Here is a 10,773-nt window from a genome sequence, read left to right on the forward strand (position 1 = left end):
AAAGCCCGCATTTTTCTATCATTCTTGGTCATGAAATATAATTCAAAACTTACATTCAACATGCTACAAAAAAATACACAATAGATAAATAAATAAAATTTTTAATTAATATTTGTATAAATAACTCATATCAAACTGTCTCTTTTGGATTTGAAATCACCATGTTAGAATATAAGTGAGAGTGTGAAAACATAAAATTTCAAAACTTGCAAAGGTTTGATTGCGATGCTCTTTTATTGGTATAAGTTTAGCGTTTATATAGAAGGGGTATTAAATTAGGGCTTATGGTGATATATATATATATATATTTAACACAAAAAATGTTGGTCAATTTCGTTTAAGAATACCCATGTCAAAACCCGCAAAAATTTGAAATTAAAATTAATAATAAATATTCACTTAATTAACATAGATACCTAACTAGAAGATTGTTTAATTTGGTTAAAATCATAAAATTAAATTATACTGTTAAAAAATTACAATTTAATTTGATTTGATAAATTAAAAAAAAAAAGTTTATGATTTAGACAATTTATAAACTGATCCAAATCATATATATTATTATTTTTTTAAATATATATAAGCCAAATGTCATTCTTACCCCAAGTTTGATGAAATAATATTTCATTATTTAAGTTTGAAAAAACTATTCTCTCGCTGTTAAAATTTTCGTAAGATTCTTTAAAAGAAAAAAAAAATTCAAATTAAATATCTCATTGTCATACAAATTTATTGATTTTTTATATTCCAAATTTATATTAATAATTTCAATTAAAATTATAAAAAAATTTATCGATACATCTATAGATAAAAATGTCAATAATATATAACCGTATATTTAACGATAAACTTAATTTTTGAAAATATTAATGTTTAATTTTGGAAAGTAGTAGTGTTTATACAAATTTTCGAGAGGTTGGTTGGAATTAAAAAAAAAGTTTGCTTTTAAAATTTAAAAAATTTTTGATATGTTTTTTAATTAAATACATATTAAATAATTATTTTTATGTTTGACAATTTTTTTTATATGTTGTTTTAATTAAAAACATCTTGTAATGTTAAGCATTTTGTATTTTCAATTAATTGCCATGGAGCCATACTTATAAAAAAAAAAAAAAAAAACCAATTTTTTACTTCTGAGCCCCTAGCCTCCCTCCCTCTCTCCAGCCAAACGCCCAAGTCCTTAGTCCTTTCCAATTTGAAGATTCAAGATTGTTGTTGTCCAAGCCTCCAAGCTTTCGCAGTTCGGCCAATCTCCAGTGAAAGAATCATCCGGTGGAGTTCAGTTCTCTTTCTCTTTCATCACTCCCACTAAACATCATTACAAGATGTTTCGTAGGCAAAGATGGAGTTGGGAAAAAGACTTTTAAGATCATCCCATTGAAGGAACCTGGAGAACCCATTGTTGTATCAGTTCCCTTCTCACAGGCAATACACCTTATATATATTTTTCTGTTTATAAGTATTTTCCGCCTTGTTTATTCTTTCCAAAGTTCCCAATATCAATATTTCTTTTATGGCTCATGATCTAATATCTTTTATGGGACTTGCACAAGTCACCCTGGAGGTTAGGCCCGGCGTGTCTGCTCTGTATTTTTGTTGCTTCATGCTTTTATTTTTTAAATTAATTTTCCACTTCAAATCTGATGGAAGTTGATAGAATGGATGGACATGGGATAGATGTAATTTCAACTTTTAAGATGCCTTAATATTATACTGACAAATGGTGATGGTATCAGATTGATTTTTCTCAAATGAATTTTTTTGCAGATGTATTTTGACAGAAGCTAAAACAGGCAGCTGAGAGGAAGGTATACCTTCCTTGTTAGAAAATCTTATGAAGTGTATCATGACAATGAAGCAAATTAAAGGCCTTTTAGTTTGTTTTTGCCTATCGTAGACCAGGACAATGTTTATCTACTATTTCTATTCCTTAAATCTAAAATTATGATTGGATCAATAGTGGAAAAGAATTATTCTTTTTTCACAATGTTTATAAGTGCATCTTCCATTGTGATATAGGCCTCGTTAAGTTTATATAGATGTGTAGTGAATTCTTACTTATGATATGTGGTTACATCATTATCTTTTAAGTTTCCATCCTGGCAGAATGGACTTTGATTTTAGTGATCATGTTGTATTTCTTATTCTTAGACGTAATGAGTCAGCATTTTATACCTGATGGCAATACTGAATAAAAGAATGTGTTTATTTAGTTAAATTTTTATCTCCCTTTTCATTTTAGATGGCAGTTTAGTATCCTCGTAAAAATTTCCTAATGAAGTATTATTTTAACAAGATTTTGGTTTATGTAGGAAGGAGAATTGTGACGAGGGGAGCCATTGGGAGTGGGAGGGAAATAATGATAGGGTTGGGGCAGCGAAAATGGGTGATAATGGTGATGTTGACAGTGTTACACATTGTAGGCATACTAATGTTCACTCGGGGATTTCTATTAACTCGAACAGAGCTCCCTTATTACAGCAATTCTTCTGATGTTTTTCACTCCCCGTGCTTTGATCATAGCCAGTCAAATGCCACTTGTTGGACTAGACCTGCTGTTAATCGTCTAGTCATTATCGTTCTTGATGCCCTCAGGTGTTTCTTCTCACTCTCTCTTCTCTTTTTCTTTTATTCCATCTAATTTAACCTAATGTTTTCTTTTTTCAGATTTGATTTTGTTGCTCCTAGTTCATTTTTCAAAGGTCTGTACTGTTTTTGGCAACTCGACTGCAACTTAAATGGAAGTGCTTTTAGTTTATTTTCACAATTTCTAAAATGCAGAGGCAAAGCCTTGGATGGACAGATTACAAGTTCTTCAAAAGCTAGCATCTACTGAAGGAACTTCTGCCCGCATCTTCAAAGCTATTGCAGATCCACCTACTACTAGTTTGCAGCGTTTGAAGGTCGCTCTACTTTATTATTGCTTTTTTTCTATGATCATTTCTAGCTAGCTTTACCTCTTTATTAATAACTTTTTAGGGCTTAACAACTGGTGGACTACCTACTTTTATTGATGTTGGGAATAGCTTTGGTGCTCCAGCAATTGTTGAGGATAATTTCATACATCAGGTTTGTTGATCTTTTCTTTTGCCATTATTTCCTTTGTAAATGTAATCATGGACGAATTAAAGGTCCAAGGAAATCAGTAAACTTTCATCTGTTCAAATGTATCATCATAACAATATTGCGCAAATGCGATTGGCAAATGTCTTTTCTTCTATCACTAATATCATTCATTAACGGACATATTTTTATTAATTTTAGTGGAATGACATTTAACTGATGGCACACATGTTCTCTTTACACCAATGTTATTGTTTTACTTTCATGCAAGTCATATCATTTGTGATTTTAATGAAAATTAATTCATCTAATTTATATATACACTTGCAGTTGGTTTCAAATGGAAAGCGGGTAGTGATGATGGGGGATGATACTTGGGTACAACTGTTTCCTAATCATTTCAAAAAATCTTATCCTTACCCCTCTTTTAATGTTAAAGATCTTCATACGGTATGCTATTTAAGGTTTTTGTTTGCAGCCAAAATTGAAACAGCCTTTTTTTCCATGGTCAAAGTTTTGATGACATTTTCTGTTTCAGGTGGACAGTGGATGTATTGAACACCTATTTCCATCTTTATATGAAGAAGATTGGGATGTCCTTATTGCACATTTTCTTGGTGTGGTATGATTCACAAGCTTATTTATTTTATATATTTTTTTTCCATAACTAATGGACTATAGAAATACAAAGTAAAAGATTAAAAAATAAAAACACTGCAATCTCTTGTTGAAAGCAAACTAGTCACTATTGTCTGATCTTTTAGCCTCATATCCCTTTCCCCAGTTGTTTTAATCTCTTCACAGTAATGGCATTTTTACTATTTTATATCTCTAATAATGTGCTTTAAGTTATCAAAGGTTTCAAGTGGAGGCACAGATTTGTTCCTTTATGCAATTGTGCAGGCTAAGTAGGATAATATAGTTCTAAGGATAATTTAGTTCAGATATTTTCTATGTGATTCAGGATCATGCTGGACACATTCTTGGTGTTGATTCCATTCCAATGATAGATAAGTTGGAGCAGTACAATGCCATGTTAGAAGTGAGTTTGTTGCTATCTATATAATTTTCACTTTAATATTACTTTATTCCTACAATGTGCTTTCTTGAGCTTAATTTTGTTGGATTATTGACTTGGCACATTGATCTCTGTTATAAGTTGGTTAGGCTTTGTAATTTCAGTTCTGCCTTATATCAACAGAAAATTGATCTAATACTAACAAGACATACTGTTTCAAAATTGGTATTTTGTTCTTTGTGATATTTTTATAATTTGATCTCATTCTGTCAAGATGACAGAGGTTTATTGACATGATATTCTTACACAGATACAAGCTTATTCCAATTTATGTCTCTTTTTCTTTAGTTATTTCTATGAACTAACTACTTATCTTGCTTCAGAAAGTAATTGAAGTGATAAGAAGCCAGTCAGGACCAGGTGGCATACATGAGAATACTTTCCTTCTTGTGATGGGTGACCATGGGCAAACTATTAATGGGGATCACGGTGGCGGTACTTCTGAAGAGGTTGGATATATATCTTGTTTTTTAATTGAAACTTAACTTAGTATCTTATTCCTCTGTCATTCTAACTTGAATGTATGTTGCAGGTTGAAACATCAATTTTTGCTATGAGTTTTAAACAGCCTCCATCCTCAATACCATCTGAATTTGATTCTTCATCTTGTGAAATAAATTTGGTATTATCTCTCTTTTCTAATGACCATATATATCCTTGTATGTTTGTTCTCTCTTCAATTTAATTGAAAACCATCTTTAATCTGCTCATTTTTCTACACTAGAAAAAAACAATGAGGACAACAGATGAAAATAGAAATAAGGAACAGGGGACCACTGTTCAAAATATTGTATCATATGTTATAGTGTATAAGCATTAATAGAGACATCGCTCAGAGTTTCAGGTTTTGTAGAAAATATATCCCTCTTATACCTTGTGAAATCATAACACTCTGGTATATTCGGAAATTGACAAAGATTTTGTTTGTTTAAGTTCAGATTCCACTTAATTTTCTCAATCAATCACATTTTAATCTTCTCATTTCAGGATCAGAAAGGAACATGCATCAGCTCTATCCATCAGGTTAGAATAGTTATTCTTTTGTTGATGGCGTAAATGGGATTTTCTTTATTTGATTGAACAATTTACTTCTCTTTTCAAACATATGAATCCAAGTTTTTGTCTATAGCTTGATTTTGCAGTCACAGTGTCAGCTCTGCTTGGTGTCCCCTTTCCTTTCGGAAGGTACCGTGTAAGAATCCGATCAATATCATCATAGTCATGTTATTATTTTTCAGTTAGTACAATGGATTTATGATAAACTTGGTAGTTTGACTTTTTATACTTAGTTAATATGCTGTAGCAAGTAAATTATGTTGGTGGAAAGACTATCAAATGCTGATTAGCCAAAGCACTGCTATCTAAAAAGGTGTTCCCTGAGCAAAATTTCTTTATGTCTTTATTTCTCTCATGGAATAAATAAATGAAAAAGCTGTATAGATTTTTGGCAATAATTGATTAGTCATTGATTCTGAACATCTTTCAATTCCAGTGCCATTAAGATGCTTTTGTGTTGCCCAATTGATTTAAGATCATTTCTTTTCAGTATTGGACGTGTTAGCCCTGAGCTATATGCATTAGGGGCTGGAACTTGGAATCTGGAGAAAGTTAATGAGGGAAATTGCTTAAATCAGTTGAAAGTGGTAGAATGGATGCAGAATTATTGCAATGTACTCTGCATCAATTCTTGGCAGGTATATTTCCTTCTCCAAATTCCAAGTCAGATCACGAGGTGATAAACAACCAATGTTGGGTCTTGAGTTTGTGTTTATAATGTTGATATATTACAATCTTTGTGACAAAATATAAAGGGCTGTTTTTATTCCCTCTTAAGTTTGAATGCTACCATTTTAATAAATTAATATGCTTAATATTTGTTTTTTTTTAGCTTTTATCTGACAATCAGATACAAGTAAAAAAGCAAAATATGTGGCCTCAATAAATAATAATTTTCATTAGTCAACACTAACCCATCAAATTTATATAATTCAAATTTCAATAAATTCTTTGTCCATTATATATCTTTGGTCTCTGTTGGTTTTTTTTGTTATAACAAATTTTTAATAGTATATCATGATAATATAATAACACATAAAGTTATCTTTAATTTATAACCTTTGTTTTGTTTTGATTTCCATAATTAAATAATTTAAAGTTGATTAAAGCATGTAAAAATTAAAGTCATATAATACTTAGTAAGGATGTATGTGTAACTCAACACCTATAATCAGACATTGAAATATTAAGTACAGGCATATCCATCAGACTTGTATATTCCAACAGATTCAGCTAATAGACGCATTTAATTTTTAGATAAAAACAAATGCCACCTTAATCTTGACCACATAACTTTGCCCTACATTTTTTTGGGGTTAATCAGCTATGAACTTGTGATTTTATTGATTGTTCCATTATTATTGTGTTTGTAAAATCAAAGTGAATAATCAATATAGATGCTCTCTTTCATTTAGAACTTTTCAGTATTAAAACAATAGTCGTCATTGACGTAAAATTGTATAATGAGACTGGCCATGCATTTTACCAGGAGATACTTTTTATTTTATTGAGAATGAATCAGATTAGAAGAACAAAAGGTGAGACAAAATCTTTTAAAAGGCTGAACCTGTGTCAAGTGACAGTAATATTCTTGAGGCTTTTTAACATTCAAGGAGTTCTAGTTTTTTATTTGAGTTTCTCCTTTTGGCTTATTACTTCTTTCTCATCAATTATTAATTGTTCCAGGTGAAAAGATACATTGACGTCTATTCAGCTTCATCCATCATTGGATTTTCCCATGAAGACTTGTTACACATATCAGATCTATATGCCAAAGCAGAGGAGAATCGATCATGTTGCTCTGAGAAATTGTTGTTTAATAGTGATGAAATCTGCAGTTCATCATTACCATATCTTAAAAGGCAAATTGATGCTTATTCTAATTTTTTATTGAGTATTGCTGATCTGGCTCGCTCCAAATGGACTGAGTTTAACTTAGAGATGATGGGAGTTGGTTTTGGGATTATGTTAATCTCACTATCAGTCTATTTATTCACTATTAAGAGGATGATCAATTCATTTGGTGTTTATCTTTCTTCATTTGGAGATTCAGATATATCTTTTAGGTTACTTTTTGCTTGCTTTATGGTGATGATACGTGCGTGCAGCTTTCTATCTAATAGTTTTATTTGTAAGTATTCCTTCTGATGTTCTCTATGAATGTACTTTCTATTTTTTGGTATAATATTCTTTTTCTATCAATGCGTAATTGTTATAATTGTTCTTAAACCTTGTGTTCAGTGGAGGAAGGAAAAGTGGCAAATTTTCTTTTAGCCACGACTGTCATATATAAGTTACGTTATTCAATTAAGAGAGGGAAGATGCTAACAGAAGTAGGTATTTGTAACCTTTAAGGTTACTATAAAAAATATTTATTATATGCATTTTCTTTGTAATTATAACAGTTTGACCCAGCGGTTGATTTTTTATGGTTGTATTTGCAGGCAATTTTGTTTCTTTTCTTGATTACTATTCTACGATTTAGCATAGAAGTTGGGCTATCAAAGCAAGCTGTGAATTCTCTGTTTATGAGTGCCCATTCTTCATGGATGCTTGAAATTGCCCCTAGTCATCCCATGTGGATATTCATGGTTGAAATTGTACCAATTCTGGCTCTAACTATTTTGGCGTACTTGCTCTACATTACCATGGCTTGCAGCTCTTATCGGGGAATTTGGAAGTTTATTGTTTGGGGTACTAATTTATGTTATATTCTCATAGCTGTGCATTGGATGTCAGAAAGTAATATTTTGAGTTCAGTTCTGATGCCTCATGTGATCGTAAGAAATTACATCCCTCGTATAATATATGCCATGGGGCTTGGACAACTTTTATTACTAGCGTTTAGTCAATTGATAGAGAGAGGGGGGCCTTTAGCAAGCAGAAAAGGTTTGGTAATAAAGATAGTAGCCATGTTATCTACTTGCAGTTCGACAATCATTCTTCTCTCTGGAAAACAAGGTTCTTTGATTGCAATAGCATCCATAATTGGAGGTATTGTTTCTAGTCTGTTGTGTTAAATCAATTAACTTGGCATTTATCACATTTGCCCTTCCATGCTTATGTTAGAAATCTTACAGATCAAATCTAACTTAATATGGTATCAAAGCAGAGTTTCAGAGAAAAGATCTTGAGTTTGAATCTCACATATGGTACTTCTTTGTATACACACACACAAACACACACACACACCCCTCTTTGTATCTAATTTTGTCATGTTTTAAGTAAGGGTACTTGTATAAATGGTTACTACTGTTGTTGAACCTTCGTTAGCTTGAGCTTTTATGTCAAATACTTAACGATTATCCTATCCATAGTTAGATATGGTTGTTGTTGTTGTGTATATTAGTTGAGCTATTAACTTGATCTTTAATCGTGTTTTAGTAAGACATTGTCTTCAATGCTCCTTGATTTCTAGTTTGATGTTTATTGTAGGTTATAAGGTTAATGCATGATATCTTTTCTTTGATTGTTACTTCTCTTGATGTTAGATTACAGTTGTCCACCACTCTTTCTAAAAGACTTTGATATTTCTCTCTTGGCAGGTTATTGCATAATGAGGTTGGGAAACATAGAACAGGATCCTAAGGATAAATTTTCAGTAAATCTAAATTTCGATCCTCTCTCTGTGACGCAATGGAGCTTTTTGGCCACATGCCTGTTTTTCTCCACTGGTCACTGGTAAACTGCCTGTAATTTAGATTGCTCATCAATGCAACTTATTCTGGTTACTATTGGAATTTACCATAAAAATAATACTATCTATAAAATTTGTATTTATTATAAGAATGATAATGTTTAACAATGATCCCATAAATACCAATTCATGTAATACAAAATTCTTGTGAATGAAAGAATATAAAATATTCAGCTCAATAATTGTGAATGAATGATGTGGTAATTAGAAACTAATGTTGCATCGGTTTTTATATATAAAAATTTTACAAAGCAATGCCATATTAATTTGTATATATGGTATATCTCAGAGTATTATTATAATTTGGTTTTCTTTGAAAGCTTTATTATTTACCTGCACATATGATTTGCAAACTTTAATAACATTCCCTTCAGGTGTACTTTTGACGGCCTCAGATATGGTGCTGCATTTATTGGGTGAGTTTTGAATGTGCTTATTCCTTGCATTGTTCATGGGAGCTAACTTGTCAAAAATACATTTATTGGCCAAGTGGCAAACTCAGATCTGTTTTTGGCTTTTATCAAAATTATAAAATATATGAGCCCTTTCATTTATGGCAAAAATAATTTTCAATAATGAAGTACTATTCACTCTTTTGAGTTGCATCTTTAATGTGTTTGATCTAATACTTGAAAACTTTGAAAACAACTGTCATCGAATTCTAATTTGACACTAATTTTTTGCATTTTTTTGTAAACTGATTTTGTGAAAATGATTTAATTGTACAAAACGCATTTTCATAAGATTTGTTGTATCCCTTGCTTCCAAAAAAAAAATCTATATCAAACTAACCCTAAATTTCATTAGCATTTAAATCACCCACATGTTGCTGTGCAGTTGTTATTGTATTGGCTAATGATCATAGCTGTATAAGAGAATGTTTTGACCTGTGTATCTTTCAGGTTTGATGACTTCGTCCTTGTTCGGCAAGCTATCCTTCTAACAATTGATACATTTGGGTTTTCTCACATTCTTCCAGTATTTGGACTTCCATTTCTGGTTTCTAACCTAGTTATGTCTGGTAGAACTGACCAGGATAGAAGACTGGCTTCGATGCAGTTATTCCTAGTAAGTTTTATAACCTACTACATCTTTTTGTCTTCGCAAGTTGAACATATCTATTTTTGGCAAAGATTGATTGATCTTTTTCACTTGTTTGATTTGGTTGAAATACAAATTCAGATGTATTTAATGTATGGACTCATTATGGCCACTACTGTCATAGCAACCATAATCTGTGTGACCATACAGCGGCGACATCTAATGGTGACGACATACTTCTGCTGAATATTTTCTTTCTGTTGTATTTTTTCTACCATCCATAAATATGTATTTGACAACTAAGTTGCTGCATTTTTGCATTTACAGGTATGGGGGTTGTTTGCTCCAAAGTTTGTTTTTGATGTTGTGGGTTTTATTCTCACTGACATCCTAATTTGTTTGGCTTGCCTTTACTATTTTGGTTTTCGTGGAGAAGTGGATGGTGCAGACCTATGATTCAATGACTTGAAATTTTTGTATGAGGGTTGGAAGTGGCAACATATTTAAGTGTACTCTATGTTTTATTTTAACATTAGTTTGTACAGTAGATAAAATTTGATAAGTATAAATAATTATTATGTTTGATTAATTGTAGTAAAAAAATATTAGTAAATTATTTTATTTAAGTATCTTTAGATATAATTATTTTAAAATATTTTTATATTAATTGTTATATTAATTAAAAATAAATATATTTTTATCTTAAAAAATTAATAAATAATAATATAATTATAATAAAATCAAAATTATTTTAGTAATTTTTTAATACCTAAAGTGAAAGTGGTAATCAAATTATCATTTATATTATATGTCATATCATTATTGGTAATAAAAG

At 30.9% G+C, this 10,773-nt stretch overlaps 1 protein-coding gene across 3 annotated transcripts; it reads left to right on the forward strand.

Moving 5' to 3' along the window:
- The first annotated feature begins 1,117 nt into the window (after positions 1 to 1,117).
- On the forward strand, positions 1,118 to 10,450 carry LOC123193362 (GPI ethanolamine phosphate transferase 3). 3 transcript variants are annotated; one of them, XM_044606298.1, is made up of 22 exons: positions 1,120 to 1,428; positions 1,771 to 1,811; positions 2,316 to 2,598; positions 2,671 to 2,705; positions 2,785 to 2,906; positions 2,983 to 3,072; positions 3,397 to 3,516; positions 3,605 to 3,688; positions 4,031 to 4,108; positions 4,468 to 4,593; positions 4,677 to 4,766; positions 5,132 to 5,167; positions 5,274 to 5,329; positions 5,691 to 5,838; positions 6,887 to 7,331; positions 7,442 to 7,533; positions 7,645 to 8,194; positions 8,746 to 8,881; positions 9,272 to 9,313; positions 9,800 to 9,965; positions 10,080 to 10,163; positions 10,266 to 10,450. In XM_044606298.1, the coding sequence occupies exons 3-22, from the start codon at positions 2,363 to 2,365 to the stop codon at positions 10,392 to 10,394; spliced, it is 2,865 nt and encodes a 954-aa protein (XP_044462233.1). In that variant the 5' UTR covers positions 1,120 to 1,428; positions 1,771 to 1,811; positions 2,316 to 2,362; the 3' UTR covers positions 10,395 to 10,450. The 3 variants fall into 3 exon arrangements, with proteins under 3 accessions (XP_044462234.1, XP_044462233.1, XP_044462236.1); XM_044606299.1 differs by lacking the exons at positions 10,080 to 10,163; positions 10,266 to 10,450 and having other exon boundaries at positions 1,118 to 1,428; positions 9,293 to 9,313; positions 9,800 to 9,920; XM_044606301.1 differs by lacking the exons at positions 1,120 to 1,428; positions 1,771 to 1,811 and having other exon boundaries at positions 2,502 to 2,598; positions 2,807 to 2,906.
- Positions 10,451 to 10,773: the final 323 nt, after the last annotated feature.

This window comes from Mangifera indica, chromosome 12, assembly GCF_011075055.1.
Source record: "Mangifera indica cultivar Alphonso chromosome 12, CATAS_Mindica_2.1, whole genome shotgun sequence".
NCBI lineage: Eukaryota > Viridiplantae > Streptophyta > Magnoliopsida > Sapindales > Anacardiaceae > Mangifera > Mangifera indica.